General features: G+C 38.2%; 1 protein-coding gene across 1 annotated transcript; it reads right to left on the bottom strand.

The window, feature by feature from the left end:
- Positions 1-8,165: 8,165 nt before the first annotated feature.
- On the bottom strand, positions 8,166-14,752 carry LOC115747927 (protein ROOT INITIATION DEFECTIVE 3). The gene is made up of 8 exons (XM_030684254.2): positions 14,474-14,752; positions 14,220-14,333; positions 13,957-14,090; positions 13,676-13,823; positions 11,077-11,276; positions 10,607-10,734; positions 10,056-10,303; positions 8,166-8,549 (listed from the first exon to the last, which is right to left on the bottom strand). Exons 1-8 carry the CDS (start codon positions 14,678-14,680, stop codon positions 8,373-8,375), a joined length of 1,356 nt encoding a protein of 451 aa, XP_030540114.2. The 5' UTR covers positions 14,681-14,752; the 3' UTR covers positions 8,166-8,372.
- Between the last annotated feature and the right edge of the window lie 7,917 nt (positions 14,753-22,669).

The raw sequence follows: 22,669 nt of genomic DNA on the forward strand, positions 1-22,669 counted from the left end.
ATTACTAGACCGTCTTTATCACAATGCCGTGTTGGTTAGTAGATCGGTTTCATAATCTAAAGAATAGTTAGGCTCTGTTTATTTCGTCGGAAATGAATAATTTATGAAACATTTTTTTAAAAACGATCGCTTGTTTTGTCTATAAAAATGAATAAAGAATAAGTACTCTCATCATCCAAGAAGCTGTTTAGATATATATTATTTTCAATAATGAAAGCATTTTCATTGATTAGTTATTTCAAACAATATAAGTCATCGTTTGGAGGAACATGCTTTTCAAATTATTTATTTTTTGTGAAATAAACGGAGCCTAAATAGAAGTGAATGGTTTTAGAGTAGGTCCAAGTTTTAGGCTGCCTAGTTGGGACCTGTTCCTAGTTTTTGGAATTTTGTCGATACAGTCTTGCTCAAGCGGCTTCGGTTGTTCGTATCTAGGATTCGGTTCTGTAGCTGACTTTGACATTGCCACAGCATTGCATTTTACTGGAGTTCAAACTTCCAGTTCCAACTCACTCGCTTCGAGGATACGTACCGGTACCGCCTCAGCGGCTTCATTTCGCAACTACCGTTGGTTCAAGTTCATCATTATCTAGGGGCTTAAAGAATTCTTGCAGGAGCGGAGTTTTCAAATTGAGTTATGCAGGAGCAAATGTAGAGAGAGATTTTAGATAGAGAGACTAAAAACCAAACCCGGAGAGGCGGCAACAAATAAGATGCAAGACTACAAAGAGAGAATTTAGGGTTGGTCGGTTCGGTCCAATTCTTGAGTCGGACCGCATGGTGTTGGTTCAAAATATTTGGATTTGGGAACCAGATCAATTTCTAAGGTCGGTTGGGTTCGGTTTCTGGTTTTACTTGAACCTCCCTAATATTTGATACTTCACCCCAAAAATCATCCCTACTTATAGTTTCTATTTTCACCAGAATGCTGCCAACCATCAAGGTGGTTGATTTAGTAGTAAATGCGTCATCTGTCTTTTATGGGTTCACAAATTCTACTTACATAATGAGGGAACCTTTAAATGGTTCATACTACGTTATCTAGCTTAGCTGTGGTATATGTCGTGTGAAGAGACTTCTCAATTGCAAGCATCCAGGTGGGGTTGCGGGTTAGGACTTATCAAAGATGCCGAGGGAATGTTGAGAATAGGAATTAGTGTACACATCTTAGGTAGTGCTTTTGTAGTATTTGGTATTCTTGAACTTCCTAATTAGTAATTCGTTATATGCAAAATCATTTCTAGTAGAACACACTGAAGAATTTAGAGAAAATAATTGTTATTGTTCTCAATTTTTTCTTGTACCACAATTACAAAGTTATTTATAAGACTATTTTAAGTACAAAGCAGGAAAAAAAAGGATCTGAAAAATGCAGCAACAAGCCCACAAATTAAGGGATCAATCCCACAAATTAAATGATGCTAATTACTTACAGCGATTTCTTAATAATTAGGACCTAAATATCAGGATAATTTAACATTGCCCCTCAAGCTAAGGAATAGATGTCTTCCATTCCCAGTTTGAAAATTATTTCGTGAAAGATCCCACCATTAAATGCTTTGGTCAGCACATTAGCAAGTTGATTTCTAGAAGGTACGTAGGACGGGTAGATCAACCCCTCCTCTAGCTTTTCTTTGATGAAATGTCTGTCTGTTTCAATATGCTTCATCTTATCATGCTGTACGAGGTTATGAGTCACAATACAACTTCATAGGACCCTCCCACTTGGTTTTCAAATCTTCTAGGATGATTTTGAGCCATAATAACTCGCATATTCCTTGGGCCATTGCTCAAAATTCTGATCAACACTTGATCTTGCAACTACAATCTGGTTTTTACTCTTCTAAGTCACTAAATTTCTGCCAAGATATGTGCAATAACCAGATGTTGATCTTTTGTCCATCGTGGATCCGACATAGTTAGCATCGGTACAAGCTTGTTGCACCAATTTTTGATGAATAGAACTCTTTTTCCGGAGATTTCCTTTCAAGTAATGTAGCACTTGATTGATGGCTTGTAAGTGTGATTCTCTTGGGTCATGCATAAATTAACTAATCACACTCATTGATATATTTCTTGATCTACAACAGGTTCTTCCTTTGCCTCCTCAAGATTTTTATTAGGCTCAATAAATGTAGCTACTGGTTTATAGCTAAGTTTTTTGATTTCCTTCAAGAGAGTGGTCACATGCTTTTATTGTGAGACAAAAATTCTTTGTCTAGAGTAAGAAATTTCAATGCCAAGGAAGTATTTGAGCATTACTAGCTCCTATATTTCAAACTCTTTAATCAAATACCGTTTTAGCTCCTGTTTCTCCTCATCATCTTCACCCATGGCAATAATATCATCAACGTACACTAGAAGTACCGTCACTCTCCCTGTTGCCAAATGCTTAATGAAGATGGTATGATTGTCTTGGCTTTGTTTGTGGCCCGAACCTTTCATAACTCTGGAAAATCTCCCAAACCAAGTTCCAAGCGATTGCTTGAGCTCATATAATGATTTTTGCAATCTACATACTTTGTTTGTTGTCATTTCTCCTTCAAAGCCAGGTAGAATACTCATGTAGATCTTCTCTTCTAGGTCTCCATATAAGAATGAATTTTTCACATCTTATTGTTGAAATTGCCAATTAAAGTGGGCCGCCAAAGAAAGTAAAATTCTCACGGTGTTCATCTTTGCCACCGGAGTAAATATCTCTTGATAGTCTGAGTATAATGCTTTGTCACTAATCTTGCTTTATATCTCTCAAGAGAACCATTAACTTTGTATTTCAAGGTAAAAACCCATCTGTAGCGCACAAGATTTTTTCCCTTTGATTTTTCGACAATCTCCGAAGTTTTTTTTTTTCTAGTATATCCATTTCTTCTCTCATTGCATTCCTCCATTCTTCTTTAGACAATGCCTCAGATAAAATATTTGGAATAGCAATGGTGTTCAGACTCTCAATGAAATTTCTATGAGGTGGTGAGTTGCGTTCAAGTGACACAAAGTGATAAGAGTAGCTTTGTACACTCTCTTGTCCCTTTTCTAACAACAATGGGAAGGTGCAAATTATTTTTTTGGCATATCAATTGACTGTTTATGCAATTAAAAAATTATTAGAAATTTATTTGTAAAACTCGAATGGGATTCTTGAACCTGTGTTTGATCTGGAACAACTGCCTTTCTTGAGCACACCTGAGAAAACCTCATAGAGTCATAAATATCGGTAGATACAGAGTGGACACATGTTTCGGAATAGACTCAGACATAGGGAGTGAGTCCCCGATTGAAATAGTAGGAATTGATTCATCGAAAATTGATTGGTTAGAAGTGGATTGATCAAGGACTGGTTGATCTGAAGTCGGAGCTCGGATTGGAAGATTATCAAGAGGTAAGTCAAGATTAAGGTCTTCAAAGTCTCTTTCACTAATGATTTCTCCCCAAATAAAGTTTTTTTTTTCTACAAATGTAACATCGGCTAATATATAGGTCTTTTTAGAAGGAGGACGATAACATTTATAACCCTTTTGTGTAGAAGAATAACCAAGGAAAACACACGATTGCTTTGGGATCTAGTTTTCCCCTTTGTTGATTATGAACACGTGCAAAAGAGATGCAACCGAAAACTTTAGGTGTGAGATTATTTGTTATCCTGAAATGGGGATAAAAGATGGAAAGAACTGCCATAGGATCTTTGAAATCTAATACTCTTGATGGCAGTCCATTAATCATGTATGTAGATGTAAGGATGGCTTCCCCCCAATATGGCTTAAGGACATTCTCATGAAACAACAATGCTCAAGTAGTGTTAAGCAAATTGCCATTTTTCCTTTCAACAATTCCATTTTGTTGTGGTGTGTTTACACACGACATGGTCCCTTCTTTTTAAAATAGGTTGACAAGATTTGATTACAGCATTAAATTGATTTTGAACAATGGAATGCAAATTAGGAGCAATACTACTTACATCATATTTGAGCTTGAGTAAGAATATCCATACCCTAGTGTAATAATAGATTAGAAAAACAAACCATTGAACCCCAGGATATTTGGAATTGTGGAGGATCCCTAAATGTCTCTGTGAATCAAATCAAAAGGATGATAACTTCTTTTGTAGTTAAAAGGAAAAGATACATGAGTGTGCTTAACAAATTCACAAGTATCACACTGAAATTCACTCATGTCTAGTCCTTTAAATAAAGAAGGAAACATGATATTTAAGACACTAAAAGATGGATGACCCAAACGAAAATGATAAAGCCAAATGACTTCTTTATTTGAAGTACTAAAAAATGACAATAATGAATTATTCATGACCTTCTTCGAAACCCTTGGTGTTTCAAGATAGTACAACCCATTCCTTTCATTAGCAAGTCCAATCTTCCTCTCTGAATCCTGTTCTTAAAAAACACAGTATGTGGCAAAAAAACTTGCATAATATTTGAGGTCTTTGTGAGCTTTTGTATGGAGACAAGATTGGTTGATAGTTTCGGCACATGGAGGTCACCTTTCAAACAAAGAATGGGCATTAATATAGATATCACCAATTCCTGCAATAGTAGCTAGGGAACTGTTTGCCACAACTATTTTACTATTGCTTGGACATGAGGTATAGATACTAAAAAATGTGAAGTGTGAGTTATGTTATCAGTAGCACCTAAGTCTATCATCCAAGCTTCACTAGAAAGTGTTTCCCAGGCATTTATACCAAAAGAGAACGGAGGCTTACTTAAGAGTGCCAAAAAACATGCATTAGAGGGCTTTTCAAGAGGCCCTAAAAGGCCTCTGATTCTTTATATCTCCTCGCTGTTGAAAGATTTTTTTCTCTTGTCCTTCACTATTACTGATTTGCTGGCTGGTCTGCTCAATTAGATAAGCCAGGGGCCTTGGCTGTCGTCCTCTATTTCCCCACTTTAGACTTGAGGTCGCCGGTTTTCCATTCAACTTCTAGCAACACTTCTTTGTATGCCTTGGCTTCTTGTAGTAGGTATACCACTTACTGTCTCAATTATCTTTTTATATAGGCTTTAAAGCATCCATCCTTCCTCTTTCTTGTATTGACGCTTTATGAGTTATTAATGCTAAGCAATCCACAACTTGAGACTCTAGCATTATTCCCTTTCGACTTTCTTCTGCCCTGATTTGAGAGATTGTCTCTTCTAAAGAAGGGATTTATTTCTTTCCAAGTATGTGAATCCTGACTTGATCAAACTCATAATTAAGACCTTCCAGGAAATCATATACTCGATCATTTCCGATGAAGGTCTTTAGAGTTGCAACATCATCTACATACTTAATCTCAAATACTCGATAATGATCAAGTTCTTGCCATAGATTTTGAAGGGAATTAGCATATTCCGTCACAATTTTTCTCCCTTGTCTTATTGCGCTTGTCTTTACCCTGATTGAATACACTTGTGCTGCATCTCGAGCCTTTGAATTAGTCTAGCGAATAGAATCCCAAATCTCATTTGCAGTCTTGAGAAACATACATGTATCTCTTATGGCCGGATCCATCAAATCCTATAGCAATGACATGATCATTGAATTTGCTTCATCCCATGCGTTGAACGTGGGATCTCCTAGTTTTGGACCTGTTCCGAGAAGGTAGCTGAGTCTTTCTTTACCTTTCAGGTAGGTCTTGACGAACTGTGGTCATTTGAGATAATTCTCCTCATTCAGCCCATAAGTTGCTCTCAAATTTTGTAGATCTCCGGTCATATGGTTGGTATTGTCTTCCTCAGCTTGAATTTTAATCTTAGACATGGATATTTCCAGGCACATGGAAAAATAGGGAAAGTACTCAAAAAGGAAGAGCAAAACAACAACAATGAAAGCTGTAAGTAAACGAGATTTTAGGGTAAATAACTGAGACAAGATTAGAGAGAATTGAAAAAAAAAAAAAATAGCTAAAGAGATCACAACAATAACGTCGACGATCATATTGTTAAGCACAAAAACAAATCCAGTAATGAAGGCTGTGATTGGAAGATTATTGCGGCAATGAAGGTTGCAGTGCAACACTATCCTTGAAAAAAAAAAAAAAAAACTGAACCTAAAGCTCTGATACCACGAAAAAGTTTGAGAAAAGAATTGTGATTATTCTCATTTATTTCTTGTAGGGTAAATACCATGGAAAACCCCAAACTGGTACACCTGTGATAAATTTACTCCAAACTACTTTTTTTATCTCGAAAAATCCCAAATTGATAGACATGTGATAAATTTACTCTAAACTATTTTTTTGACAACAAAAAATCCTAAATTGATACTTTTGTGACAAATTTACCCTAAATTTATTTTTTTGACCAAGAAAAATCCCAAGTCGGTACACCTATGACAAATTTACCATTCATTAAATTGGATTAATACCACGAAAAATCTCAAATTGATAAATTTGTGATAAATGGAGGGTAAAAATCATAAACCGATACATCCGTGAACTGTCACATGCTATTCAACTTAACAATTTGATAATTAGATTTAATGAAAACTAACGTAGGGTAAATTTGTCACGGGTGTATCAGTTTGGGGTACATTTGTCACAATATATACTAGTTTGGAGTTTTTAGTGGTAAAAAAAATAATTTGAGGTAAATTTGTCACGGATGTACCAATTTGGGATTTCCGTGGTATTAACCCTTTCTTGTACCATAATTACAAAGCTACTTATAGGACTATTTGAAATACAAACTATATATATATATATATGAAAAATACAGCTGTAAGCCCACAAATTGAGGGACCAATCTCACAAATCAAGGGATAAAAAGAAAAATCATTTTCTAACTAATTATTTACAGCTATTTCCTAATAATCATGACCTAAATATCAAGACAATTCAAAACACATAATTTTCTTAGAAAAAGTACCAAAAAGTCTCAAACCTATTGCATTGGTACTAATTCACTCTTAAACCTTTCAATTGAGCCAATTTAGTACTAAACCTTTTCTTATTGGTATCAATTCAATCAATCCAGTCAATTTAGACCTAAAATTGATGATGTCAATGTCGGTCGTCCTTACGTAACATGGGTGGCGTTGACATGGATATTTTCTATAATTTTTTAATAATTTATTTGATTTTTTAAAAATTTTTTTCCTTTCATATGTTTCTTTGCCTTTTCTTTTTGTCGGTGATCGATGAGGGCAAGATTTGGCAAGGCCTAACGACTCTCGCCCTGGCCTGAGTGAGGGACTACTAGTGAAATGAAGCTGTGGAGTGCCTAAGAATTGTCGGAATGACTGGAATTGCTGAGGAAACTAACCTGAGCGCAGATGCTTGTCAGTGGAATCACAAGCACGCGAGAGGCGAGCAATTTAGTACAACAAAGACTTAGCTCAAGGGTCCTTGTCGGGGATTGCCCTCACCTAAGTGTGGCCCGGCAAGGGCGACCCTTGCTGCCCACCGCAAAAAAGAAAAGCATAAGGAAAAAATAAAAATAAAAATAAAAATAAAAAAATTTATGAAACAAATATTCCCGTCAACATTGACTATGTCATGAAAGACAATTGATATCCACATCAACGATTTTCAACCTAAATTAACCATATGGATTGAATTAATATCAATGTAAAAAAATTTAAAACTAAATTGAATCAATTGAATGGTTTAAAATTAAATTGACACAAATGTACTTTGTTTAGGACTTTTTATTACTTTTCCACGTTTCTCTCTCCAAGGGTTTCCACCGTGACATCATGATGAATGCAAACGTAAGCATGATTGCGGTAAAAGGAAGCGTAGAGGTAAAAGCCGTGAACCCGAACCGGCCCTTTTGGCCCGTTGACTGGGCCCACGGTTCCAACCCGGAACCGGAACCGGCCCTCAAGGGCCGGTTCCGGGCCGGTTCCAACCCGTTAAAAAAAAAAAAAAAAAAGGAAGTAAGTTGGGTGAAAAGAGCAATTGGGCTTTGGAACCGGAACCGGCGGTTCCATCGAAGGCCATCACTAAGGTAAGCTTTTGGCCCCATGATTGTCAGGGAAAAATGTGCATGACATTAGTTTAATTTCCATAGTAAAATTGGAGATCTTAGACCAAAATTGGACTGGTAACTGGCATAGACCCAGATTTTGTTTAAAACAGAAATGAACCGAACTAAAACCTTTGGCCCGATTCACTGAAATTTCTTCGGTTCATTTCCATAGGTACGTTTTCGAAGAGAAACTAAGGGCCTCGATTTGGGATGGAGAGCATTTATATCTTGAGAGATCAAAATAATAATCTGAGCATAGTTCCTCGAGGAACACACAGCAAATAAAACAGAGCGCAGAAAATAAATTTCGGATGTAATAGAAAAAGCCATCTACTAAAACTATTATGAATGCTGATCCGATCATTCTCATGAAAATTAGTATAATTGTATAAAAAGGGACAAAACTTTGTCTCAAGTAAAACCTGCTTTGGTCGGCTCAGCTTGATTTATGTCCAAAAGCTCGTCTACACAAAATTGATGCAAATTTTCATACATTTGCTTCCATCTTTCAACCATTTGCATGGATCTTTTGCAATCCACCTTTAGCCCCTCTAGCTCCATCTCAGCAGCATAGGAAGAAGACTGTCTCTGAAGAAGCCACGGCAGAGAGGTTAGAGTGGAGTGCCAATGCATCTCACAACTCGTAACAGATTTTATTCTCACGTGAATTAATCAAGTAAATCACAAAACACGTTAGCCCATTTCCTCCAATGCATCCAATAACAAATTATTCTTACATGAATTACTCAATCAAATACAACACGACACTTTAACCCTGGGAGAAGCCTCACTGGTTGTCACTCAAATGTCAACTGTTAGTTTTAACATTCAGGTCATTGAGCTTCGATTTCACTTTCAATTACATCACTGATGATCAGTTGATCAAAATCTAGAAGAAGAAAATTAAGTGGCAGCGGAGTGCATGACAACACTTCTGCTTTTGAGCAGAAGCTGATTTTCTACTTCTGGAGAAAAATAAATTTTTTTAACTTCTTCAAATGACTCCAAAACTACTTCTGTAAAAAAAATGAAGTTGCGTAACCAAATGGAGTTTTGTTCCAGAAGCACTTTTGGAGCAGATTATGTATGCCAAAAATGCCACGGTGGATGTGTAAAGCTCAATTGCACTTTTACTGTAGGTGTTAGTAACTTAACTTTGGATTACTTCTATTGTAGGTCACTCAATTTTAAATAACTATCATCATAGACCGATCAACTTTCCTTAAGTTCAACATCACATAGTTTGGGAAGTGAGGCAGCACAACAATTTGAAGTATCCTCCTTTATAATATGCCTTGTCCAATCTCCATAGTTTTGATTCCTTCTCCATCTTCTCTAACTCCAAAACTTCAACCTCACATCAGCCATGATGAATAACTTTGATTGATCAATTATCACTATAATTCTCCTTTAGACTGATCACTTCTAACGTACCAAAGTGCACAAATTCAGGTAAGTCCATTAATAGTTACCCAATTCTTTACTTCCTTCAGACAGGCTACTCAACCTTCAATTTCAAAATATGAGTCTTCTCAACCCTGGTTTTGCTTTCAATCAGGTCACTATAGTGATGGTCAACCGAAAACTAGTTGGATTCAGCGGCTTGTGTGGCTGATACTAATCTAATTTACTATTGATCTGACTTGGAAGCTTAACTGTTTTCGGTATGTCATGAAATTTGACTTAAGTTATCTAAAATTTAATGGCCTGCAATGGAAATTATCTAAAGTTGAATATTTAAAATGTATTAGAGTCACTCAAGTCCATTGAGACACTTTTGGTGAACACATAAGATTAAAAATAGCCAAGTAAGCCTCCACTCAGATTTCTGGCAAGATTTTGGTCAATTAAGCATTAGAGTGCCCTGATTAGAGGAAAAATCAAAGGTGGGTAACCTAGATTTTAAAATTGGAAGTTAAGTGGCCTCTTTGAAAGAAAGCTGAAAGCTGAGTTACCACGTTCGTAACATACCCGATTTGCATGTGCAGTCACTCAGAAAAGCAGTATATATCATGACGTGCAACCGTGGTTGTGTTTATATATCAACGCTAAAACCTCCTTATAACAATTCAGGAATAGACAAGAATATCAAACCTGTAGTTCTTCAATTTGTTCATTCATCGCATTTGAACTGATGCGTGGACTCTCTAGGGGTCCATAGCTAGCACCATGCAGAGTGACAACTGTTCTGAAGTCTGAATCATCATCATTTGAATTAGTATATTTTTCTAGAGGTGGAGGCAAAGCGGATTCATGCCTTCTTGAGGAGCCCTGTGGATTTACAACTATTCGAGGGTTGAAACCTAATTGCTTCCTCACAATTTGGACATTGTTAATAGGCCCTGTGTCAAAGTAGAGAGAACAATAAAATGTCGGTGACGGCAATTCTAGAATCTCCAAGGCAAACATAAAATGTAAAGGCAGATGAGGCAGCAGATCATCTGCTCTTTATTCACATGGGACCGTTACTACTTACATATTTAGGACTTGAGTACATGAATAAACATCATAGAATATGCCAAATAATTGGTCATAGAAGGTTCTAGACTATACTACACAACGCATATTCATGAACTTATGGCAAGACGAAGTTCATAATCACATCTGAAAACGATCAAATAGTTATGACAATTAGAGAATAACACCTTTTGAATGCCGAAACATCCGTACGACATTGCCACTTTTAGGGTCCGAAACTCTAACCATACCATCCTCTGAGCCAGAAACTAGTAGGTTTAAGCTGTTACTGTAAGCCAGACAGGTGACAGCTTTGCTGTTCAAAAGCAGGGGAAAGAATTATCAGTACACCATTGAAATATGCTCCCCAAGTTATACGATAGAAATTGACAAGAAGTCTTATGCATCAGAGATAAAAAATTTCCTTGATAACCAGAATATCATTACTGGTACACACTCTTTGTGAGGTTAATATCATAATGGTCAAGTTTCTGAAATATCTCAAACAATTGACGTGAATGCCACAGAAACCCAAACTGATTCTCTTTGAGTTGATCCCACAAAAGGATGATATTCTAGATGTACTGGGCGGTTTACAACAGTTTCTACAGTATCAGGTGAAAAGCACAGACAATGGGTTCATAGGGTAATGACAAACCTGTGATCAGCCAATGAACCGATTATGTACAATCCATAAGCATCATTAGAGCTGCTTTCCGCGTTCAGAGCAGCAACATATATCTTCCCATCCCTGCTGCCAGCATAGAAGACATGTTCCCCAGGATCCAATGCAATTGCATATATCATTGATGGAAACACAATGTTTCTTAACAATATCCCCTTGGATAAACTCCATACCTGGAAAGTGCACATACGAATAAATTCCTTACAGATGTAGTTTGACACAACTGTTAAATAATTTTCCAACAAAAATTTCACAACCAAAAGAAAATGGCAAAATCAAGCCTCCAAAAAAATTAAACAAAAGACACATTATTCATGAAACATAGTCAATAAGACCGCGCATGATAACCATTCTATTTTTGGAATCAATTTCTGGACGAGTTTTTGAGCAAAAAACTGGGTTTGATAATAACATAAAATTTCTATTCCCGAAACGGAAGTTCGTTTGATAATAGTTGAAAATTTCTACTTCTGGATTATTATTAACACAAAATCTTCTATGAAAAATTTGTACTTCATTTTTTTTTTTTGTACTTCATTTTTAATTTTTTTAAAATTTAATTTTTATTATTAGAAAATATCATTTACTATTTAAAAAATAAAAATTTATTATTTAATTTTTACTCCGGCGGCGGCGGCGGTTGCGGGCAGCCGGCAGAGGGTGGTAGTGGGCGGTGGCTGCGGCTAGCGGTGCGGCGGGGGGCGACGGCCTATGTCACACCAACATGGGACACGACACGCAATACGACGGGACACGACACACCGACACGTGAATTCTAAAAAAATAGAGAATTCCGACACGTTGGAACACGTTATATATTATATGTATATTTTTATATATACACTATAAGTTATATATACACAATAAATTATTAGACCACGTTCATCTGGTTGTCAACGCCCTCCAAAGATAGTTTTCTATTAACCAACAAATACAAAATGAGCTCCAGAACAAATTTAAGGTCCCCAAGTGTTAGAAAGCGAATCCCATAGAGAAGCATGAATAAGAAGCATAGCATCAAACTCATTCGGCAATTTCTTTGCTACCACACTTTCTATACGCTAGCAGTTTCCAGAGAGGTCCATAATAATAACCACACAAAGACTTCTCTCCATACTTCCCCTAACCTCACAGAAACATGCACACCTAAAAGAAATATGCACAGAAGTATACATAAAACATAAACTAGTCAGCTCTTCATGTACAGAGAGTCAGAGACAGAGCATCTTGGTGAGCGAAAGCATCGGCCTTTCTTCTTTGTGTACAGAGCAACAGAGAGTATCAGTGATACCTTGAGGTGAGCGAGAACTAGAAGGCAAGCGAGGCGGCGAGCTGAGGGGGCGAGAGGAGGGGGAGCAGAGGTGAGGTGGCGAGAGGCGAGTCGTGATACAGAACCGAGAAGTAAGAACGCAAGAGGGAGAGGAGAACGCGAGATAGAGAAGTAGGAAATTAGGTTAAAAATTTGGGTGTTTACTGACTTTACCCCCTGGACACGTGAGGGACTCGCCTGTCCGTTTAGTTGACCCTGCATCCGAACTTGGACAAGCATTGATTGCGTGTCCAGTCGTGGCCAAAACTTTTCAAACCTGCGTGTCTATGTAATGTAGGTGATGGCGGCCAACGATGGGTGGTGGTAGATGGTGGTTGGCGGTGGTCGCAGTGGTGGGTGGCAGAGGGCAGTGGTTGGTGGTAGGAGGAGGTGGGCGGCGGCGGTTGACGGAGGTTGGTGGATGGCGGTGGTTGGTGGTAGCAAGGTGGGTGGTTGGCGACGGCTGGCAGGGATCACTGCAGTGGACGGTAGTGACCAACGGTGGTTGCGGCAGCGGTGGTTGTTGTGGTGGCCATGCCGCGGGGGGTGGACGGTGGAGGTCGGCGAGGGGCGGCGATTGACAATGGTGGGCGATGATTGACAAAAGAAGGGCAACAAAGAGAGTGCAACAAGGACTTGAGAAAAAATGAAGGGCTTTGGTAGGTTATTTCTTATTTTTGTTTCTGGAACAGATAAGTTACAATTTTTAACTTTTAACTTCTCATTTCTCTTTCAAATCCATTTCTGGAACAGAATTTTGTTATAAAAACAAAAAAATAGAATTGCATTATCAAATGAATTTCTGTTCCAAACCTATTCCAGAAACAGGTTTGGAATAGAAACAAAGAAATGGAACAGTTATCATGCACGTCCTAAATAGCACGCATTTATCCGCAAATGAAAACCAATATCCATTACAAATTAAATATGTCACACTCCACTCTTTCATCCTTTCCGTTGTCTGTTGACTATATAGTACATGACTTTAACTCTATCCACGGGGCACTTAAAGGTATCCCCGATCCAAATTATTAAATTCCAACTATTTCCTGGGCAGCAGTAAATTTTGGGAATCAGATGGGCAAACTAGCAGTCATAAAAAGAGCAGAATAATTTCAATTAAAAGGACCAGTGGTTATACACAGGTGATATTATGTTACGATACTAACATGCCAAAGACAGGACAACATATACTATGTCCACTTGTAACTTTCCCCCATTTCTCCAGAAACAACTGTTGTGGATGAAAAAAAAAAAACATACCTTGCATGTTCGATCCTCTGATGCTGAGACGATAATTGCATTCGATCCGCCATAACCAATCACGACATCAGTTACTTTCAGTGCATGCCCAGTAAAACTATGCTCGTAAAGATGAGTTGCTTCTTGCCTCCTCATATCATCAAATATCCTGAATGCAGAGAAAAACCCCTTGAGAGAGAGAGAGCAATTAACACAACCTCTTTAAGAATAGACACCAAAGGCTTGTCTTCCATTTAATTGAAACTCATTAATAACGAGGGAAAAAGGATAAAGCTGAGTACATGAAAAGGGACCAGACTCTAACAGAGCCGTCCTCCGACCCGGAGACTATGAGTGAATCATCGTCCGAAAATACCAAGCAAGTAACACCCCTATAGTGAGCATGCCACTTTCTAAGCAGTTTACCAGTTGGAACCTACAATAAATCAGCAAAACCACGCCAAAATCACATCAAAGTGTAACACCCAAAAGGAAAGATCCTTTTGCCCCTCCCCCCTCCTCGTTATCGAGATAAACCCAAAGACAAATGATACAAAAAATTTACCTCCCATAGGTAAATTTCGCCAGAAACACCCCCGCCAACAATGTACGTGCCCTCGCTGTTCGCTGCGAGCGGCAAAATTGGCTCGGTGGGAAAGCTCTTAACTTCCACTTGGGGCTGCATTCAAGGGGCACAGCCAGAACGAACAAATTTACTCATTGAGGCGAAAAATCAAACAATATGAGCTGAACCAATAACACGAGTCCAAACGTAAAACCAAGAAAAGAAAAAGTAATTTCGCGAAAAGAGAAACTGACTCTATCCCAAGACCAGTAGAAGACGGAGCCGGAAGTGGCGGAGGGGTCGCGGAGCTGAGAGGAGGCGAGGAAGCGGTGGCCGACGGAGGTGAGGCCGCGGGCGGTGGAGGCGCAGGACTTGTGGCGGAGCTGCTCGGCGCCGGTGTGGAGATCCCAGCAGCCGATGCCGGCGTCGCCGACGGAAGAGGAGGCGATCACTACCTCCATTGCAGAGCTGTGGGGATTGATTAGACGGTGTTCGTGTTTGGCGGGTCGTTTGGGCGACCGAGGATTTTGGTAGGGTTTAAGAATATGGAACTTGGAAAAGCGTGGGGGGTGCCTGAGGAGAGGATGGAAAAACGACGTCGTCGGAGAGAACTGTCATCTTAAATATTAACTTAGAATCAGGTTCCTGCGATGTAGAAGATTAGATAAATTGAAAACCTATTCGATATCTCTACAAATGTGTGACCATCATACAAAATCTAGACATCCGGAGATACTTTGGAAAGTTACATTTTCAAAATGCAACTACAATTTTTTTATTTTTTAATCTTTTTAGTTTATTCTTTATTTTTATTCTTTTTTCTCCTTCTTCCTCTTTCCTTTGCCGACCACGAACCTCGACAATGGCGATTGGCCGACCATGAACTATGACATGCGGACCGGCGAGCTCAAGGCTCATAAATGCGGCCTCGGCCTCACGAGATTTGGTGAGGTGAGTCTCACCAAATTTGGCTTAGCCGGGCTCGGCCTCGAGCAAGCAAGGCTCGGTCTTGCTTGAGGATGGCGAGGACGGGGCGAGGTTGAGCCCGACTTGTGGCCGATCGCCGACTACCTCCGTGGCCGGCGATAGGTTGAGAAGAAATTAACGAAGGAAGGAGGAAAAAAAGAGAAAAAATAAATAAAGAAATTAAAAATAAAAAAATGTTGAAAATCATAGCCATATTTTCTTGTTAGCAGCAGAAGTTCGGTTATTCTGTTTCTAAATCTTCAGGATTTTTTTTGTTAGCTTTTAGGAATTTGTTTCCTAAGTTTTAGGGTGCTATTGTTATTTTTTGTTTCAACTAGCAGATACTAACCAGATTTATGGCTAGTATATCCGGTTTTTTGCTTCGATAGTTAGCACAAATAATTAGCTGGACGAGCAGCTATAAAAAGCTAGAGGCCTCATGTAATTTAGTAGTCTTTTTTGAAGAATAAAACTTAGAACAATTTCTCCTACATTTCTTCATGGTATTAGAGCTCGATCTGGACCATTCTTTTGGACCATATCTTTGAGTGTTTCCACCATGACAAAATACCCTAGAGCTACCATGGCAAGCCAGGTTGAGAGTGAAACCTCATACCCTAAATGTGACATCCGAAATTTTCCTACATTAGAAATAATTAGAAAGTAAAATAAATCTTATGGATAAATTCTTTAAGGAATTTTTAAGGTTCTACTCTTAATTTTAGAAAGTTATTTTGAAATTTCTCAAGGGAATTATTTCTTAATTTATTTGGGAAAACTTTTCGAAAATTGGCATTAGAACATAGAAAATGAAGAAATAGCTCATGAATAGTCAATGCTAAGTCAACCAAGTCTTTTTAAAGGATAAGAAGAATATCATTTTCAAGCATTAATTGATAAGATAAGAACAATGTCATTTTCATACAATAAACGAAGAGATAAGAATAATATCATTTTCAAGCATTAATTGATAAGAAAAGAACAATGTCATTTTCATACAATAAATGAAGAGATAATAACAATATCATTTTCATACAATTAATGAAAGGATAAGAACAATGTCATTTTCATGCAATTAATGAAAGGATAAGAACTATGCCTTTTTCATGCAATAAATGCATTCATATTAGAAAGTCAAGATCTAGATAAGATGAACGTCACTTTCAAGTAATTAATGTTAGGATAAGATAAATGTCGCTTTCAAGCATTAATGGTAAGAGATAAACATTAAGTCATTATCAAATTTAATGCATAAGATAAGGATGCATATTCACCATACACTTGGACCAATAGGAGACGATAAGTAGCTAATCTATGAACCTAAGAGAGAGAGAGAGGCTTTTTGGTGGACCAATGGGATTAAGACAACAAAACAAGAGTATTAATGCAGTAACTTGTAAGAGAAGCTAGAAAACTACTATAAACAAAGGAATGGTTCCTTCATTTCCAACATCCACGGATCATTCTTCTCTATTCGCCCTTACGTGTTTTCTCTCGCTTTTTCCCTATCCCTCTCTCGGCCACCCCACCGAACCACCGCCTATTGCAGCCGCCACCTCATGCCGCCGCCACCGCATCGCTTCCTGTCTTATTTTATTCATCGTAGAATAAAATAATCCGGGGTACAAGTAAATGGGATTACTAGATCTATCGCGGTAACTTCCGTTTGTTACTTAAACGAAGTATTGCATTAGATTGACATGAATTGTGTGCATTGCGTGTGCGATATGAGTGTTATTGCATCAAGCCATGAAGATATTTTCTTGCATTAAAATGATTTGAATTATGTAACGACGATATTTTCTTGCCTTAAAATGATTTGATGCATGCGCCCGTAAGAATGTGTTTGTGCAGATCATCCAAGGAACGACGTAAGGCCCGAATAGACAATTATTATGGCCCCGATAGGCAAAACACTCCCTTAAAGTTTCAAGGGTTCGTATCGTGGGAATATTGAGTCGTCGTTCCCGTGAAGGTGATTATGCAAGACGTTCGCCTTTTGGTGACGTTGAACCCACAAGTGAGCGTTCCCGGGATACGTCTTACTAATTATGGCCCAGATAGACAAATATTTATGGTCCGGATAGGCACAAATTAGCAAGTCAGAAATGGCCAATTGATGTGAATTGCATGAATGGATGTATTCATGGCATTTGAACAAAAGTTATGTGGTGAACTCCACACATTTGATGATTTACCATTGAAGATTTATGCTCATATTTACAATAGATCACATGATAGCTTTGTTGAGTATAAAGTTGACATTCCCGCCTTAGGCTTAGTAATTTCATTTACTTGGTTGCCCGGTCATCCCTTTATTTTTTAGGAAATTGATGGAACCACCTCGAGCTCCTCTATTCGGCCAATCCACTCATATGCATATTACCCGAGCAATGCTGTCGATGTATAGTCTCAAAGATGCGGGTGATAGTAGCTGGGAGAGATGGAATGTGAGAATGAGTATTTAATCGCTTTCGTATTTAATTTGTAAAAAAGTAAATGGGAGGCTATATGATGATGTAAGATATATTGATGCATATATAAGATTATGTGTATTTATATATAAAGGTTGCTATGTATGCTGTTTCAATACGCTCACCGTTAAAAATAAAGGTTGACAGAAAATAAGAAAAACGGTTAAGGAAAGTTATAAACAAGTAAATAAGGGGAAAGGTCTTGGGATCGTTACACTAAAGCTCAGAACTCTCCTCTCATTACCCAACCTATCAATGTATCCGAAGGTGGAACTCTTCTCATCACTGGTCATAAACTTATCGGTCACAACTTCAATCAATGGTCCCATTCTATCATGATTTTCGTTTGCGGAAAAGGTAAAGAAGATTACCTAACTAGAGCTGTCGTACAACCCGAGGAGACAAGCCCACACTATCGAACATGGAAGGTGAAAAATAACATGGTGATGTTCTTGCTGCTGAATTCAATGACGAATGAAACAAGGGAGAATTTCATGTACTACAAGACATCGAAGGAGATTTGGGATGCTGTTCATGAAACTTATGCAAACAAAGATAACACCTCAACCATCTTCAAGATCAAGGGCATTCTTCATGATCTAAGGCAAGGGAAATCTTCGGTCACCGATTATTTTAACCAACTCATACGTCGTTGGTAGCAACTTGACATGCTGGAAGATATCATGTGGAGTTGTCTTGAAGATAGCAAGCGGTACAAGCAGATTCAAGATCGAGAATGCATCTACAAATTTTTGTTAGGCTTGATTCAAGAGCTTGATGAGGTACGTGGACGAATTCTGAGCATAAAGCCCCTACCTAGTGTATGAGAAATTTTTTGAGGAGGTTAGGAGAGAAGAGACTCGACGAAAGGTGATGCTTGGTTCTTCAAACAATCGGACCAATCCAGAAAATTCTGCCTTAATAGCCCGAGGATCTCAACCATCCTACGGTCGAGGCACTCGGTCAAATAACAACAACTAGCTAAGGGGTGGTCGTTCGTGGTGTGATCATTGCAAATGGATGGGTCACACAAGAGCCACATGCTGGAAACTTCATGGTCAACCAAATGATTGGAAGCCATCAGCCTCATGTCATACTCAAGACATGGAGAGCAGAAGCAACATAGTCCAAACCGAAACAAACGATTCGGTAGATTCAAGTCCCTTCAACAAAGAGCAGTTGGAGATGTTGAAAAAGCTGCTACAAGAATTAGTTTAGAAGGCAACCCATCTCCAAAAGGGGTTAGTACTGCAACGGTAGCTCAACGAGGTAATTCTCTAAATGCCTTTAATGCTAAACGGGAGAAAATCACCTATTGGGTTGTAGACTCGGGAGCATCCGACCACATGACCGGATATATCACATTGTTCAACTAGTACAATCCATGTTAAAACAACACTAGTGTTTGAATTGCTTATGGTTCTTGCTCAAAGGTGGCTGGTGTTGGATCAATGGTTATTTCAAAAGATATAACACTGAATTTAGTATTATTTATTCCTAAACTCAGCTATAATCTTCTCTCCATCAGCAAGTTAACCAAAGATTTAGGCTGCATTACTAAGTTTTCCCCACACTCATATGAATTTTAGGTTTTGAACTCGAGGATGACGATTGGTAGTGCTGAGATGCATGCGGGCCTCTACCTTCTGTGAGTTAATGCCTCGTAATGGAAAAACAAGAAGATGTCATGTGTAACATCTCGTGCTAAGGAAGAGAGTGACGTAAGATGGTGGCACTATAGGTTAGATCATCCAAATTTCTCATACTTAAAAAGGTTGCTACCTTCTTTGTTCAATAAAGATTCAATAAAATTTCAATGTGAGGTGTGTCAATTATCCAAACATACTCGTAGTTCATACCTTTTGCAGCCTTATAAGTCTTCTCATCCATTTCACATGATTCATAGCGATATTTGGGGACCTTCTTGTGTCAATAATATTTCTGGTTCTAAGTGGTTTGTTACCTTCATTGATGATCACACAAGACTCACTTGGCTTTTTCTAATGAAAGAAAAATAAAATATTGGCCGAATTTTTCAAGCCTTTGACTTGGTGATCCAAACCTAATTCAGCACAAAAATTCAAGTTTTCAAAACGGATAATGGGAGAGAATACTTTCACTCACAGCTTGGGCCATATCTAAATAGCCATGGTATCATACATATTAGCTCTTGTGTAGATACTCCACAACAAAATGGAGTAGCGGAGAGGAAAAATAGGCATCTTTTGGAAGTCGCCCATTCTCTTATGTTGGCCACCCATGTTCCTAGAATTTTTTGGGGAGAAGCAGTGTTAATAGCCACATATCTCATCAATCGTATGCCTTCCCGTGGCCTAGATTTCCAAACACCATTTTAGAGGCTACTTCATACCTATCCACATATTCGTTTTGCCTTACATATCCCACTCAAAGTATTCGGCTGCATAGCATTTGTCAATATAAATCAGCAATATCGCAGCAAGCTAGATCCTAAGTCCCTCAAATGTGTGTTTCTAGGATACGCTCCAAATCAAAGTGGATAAAGGTGTTATTCCCTACAAACAAAGTGTTTTTATACCACCATGGATGTTACCTTCTTTGAGCACCAGCCCTTTCACTCCAAAAATACCATTCAGGGGGAGAATTGTGAGGAATATTATTTTTGGGACACTTCTCATTCACTCGGGTCACAACAAATAAATTCTGCTTGTCTTCTATGTCTACCCATTCCAACATCCGAGAGTTATCCAACATCCGAAAGTCTTTCGTGTCTACCCATTCAAGATGCTACACAAGACAAAAATAAAGAGTTAATTGTCTACTCTAGGCGGAAAACTCAAAAGGAGTTGGAGGACCGTACTACATCAAGGCTGGCTCAAGAGACAGATCCGAGTTCAAGACCCACAATCGATGAAGGTAATGCTCCTACAAACTCAAAAAATTTTGCTATACTTGATGATCTTGATCAGCCTATTGCTCTTAGGAAGGGGAAGAGACAATGCACTCAACATCCCATTAACAATTTTGTGTCTTACGAAAAGTTATCTCCGAAATATAAGGCGTTTGTTTTAAAGTTGAGCGACGTTCAAATTCCCAAGAATATCCAGGAGGCATTTGCTCAATCCGAGTGGAAAAGAGTGGTCCTTGAGGAAATTCATGCACTTGAGAAGAATAAGACTTGGGAATATACAAAATTGCTAGCTGGGAAGAAATTGGTGGGATGTAAGTGGGTCTTTATAGTTAAGCACAACACCGATGGTAGTGTTGTTTGTTTTAAGGCAAGATCGGTTACTAAGGGATTCACACAATCAAATGGTATAGACTACGAAGAGACCTTCACTTTGGTGGCCAAACTAAACTCCATTCGAGTGTTGCTCACCCTTGCAGCTAACTTGGATTGGCCCCTACAACAATTAGACATAAAGAATGCCTTCTTAAATGGGGAATTAGAGGAAGAAGTCTTTATGGAGGTCCTACTGAGAATTAACACTAAAGAGAGCTTCAACAAGGTGTACAAACTCAAGAAATCCCTATAAGGCCTAAAGCAATCACCTTGTACTTGGTTCGAGAGGTTAACAAGGGTCATTAAGAAGTTGAATTTCACTCAATGTCAAACAGATCATACAATGTTTGCTAAGAAGTCAACTGAAGGTAGAAGAACAATAATGATCGTATACATCGATGATATAATCCTTCTTGGTGACAATCTAGAAGAGATTGGAAAATTGAAGAATATCTTGGCACAAGAATTTGAGGTTAAAGACCCAGGTCAACTCAAATACTTCCTAGGTATGGAGGTAGCTTGGTCACAGAAAGGGATTGCAATTTCCTAATGCAAGTATACTCTTGATCTCTTGAAGGAAACCAGTATACTTGGGTGCAAACCAGTTGACACCCCCATGGATTCTACAAATAAAATCGAGATGGAAGAAGAAGGACTATTAACGGACAAAGAGAGGTATCAAAGATTAGTTGGCAAACTAATCTATCTCTCACATACTCGGCCATACATTGGTTTTGCAGTAAGTATGGTTAGTAGATACATAAACCAACCAACCAACAGAGAAGCACCTGCAAGTAGTTTTTCGAATCTTACAATACTTGAAGAGAAGTCCTGGAAGAGGGCTTTACTTTAAGAAAACAAAGGAGAGAAACGTAGAGATTTTCACAAATGCAAATAGGGCTGGATCTCTTATAGACCAAAGGTCGACAACAGGGTGTTGTACCTTCGTGTGGGGCAACATGGTTACTTGGAGAAGCAAGAAGCAACTCGTTGTTGCTAGGAGCGATCTTGAAGCAAAGTTTAAAGCAATGTGTCAAGGAATATGTAAAGGCTTGTGGCTGAGAAGAGTCTTAAATGAACTAGGATTCACTAATACCAATCCTATGTCATTATTATGTGACAACAAAGCTGCTTTGAGATTGCCAAGAACGCGGTTCATTATGATAGAACAAAACATGTGGAGATCGATCGACATTTCATCAAAGGAAAACTCGATGAAGGAATATTGAAGCTCTTATATGTTCCAACCAATCATCAAACAGCCGATATACTGACCAAGGCTTTATCCAAAAATAGTCTCGAGACTCTAAGGTGCAAGCTGGGTATGATAGACATTCATAACCCAACTTGAGGGGGAGTGTTGAAAATCAGAACCGGATTTTCTTGTTAGCAGCAGTAGTTCGGTTATTCTGTTTCCAAATCGTTAGGATTTTGTTTGTTAGCTTTTAGGAACTTGTTTCTTAAGTTTTAGGGTGTTGTTATTTTTTGTTTCAACCAGTAGATACTAACCAAATTTATGGCTAGTATATCCGGTTTTTTGCTTCGGTAGTTAGCACAAATAATTAGTTGGACGAGCAACTCTAAAAGGCTAAAGGCCTTATGTAATTTAGTAGTCTTTTCTAGAGATTAAAACTCAAAACAATTTCTCCTAAATTTCTTTAAAAAAATATTTGAAAAAAATAAAAAAATAATTTGATATTTTCGAATTATTTACAAAGGATATTTTTTATCAAACAACATTTGTGTCA

The sequence above is a fragment of the Rhodamnia argentea genome, chromosome 2 (assembly GCF_020921035.1).
Source record: "Rhodamnia argentea isolate NSW1041297 chromosome 2, ASM2092103v1, whole genome shotgun sequence".
NCBI classification, from domain to species: domain Eukaryota; kingdom Viridiplantae; phylum Streptophyta; class Magnoliopsida; order Myrtales; family Myrtaceae; genus Rhodamnia; species Rhodamnia argentea.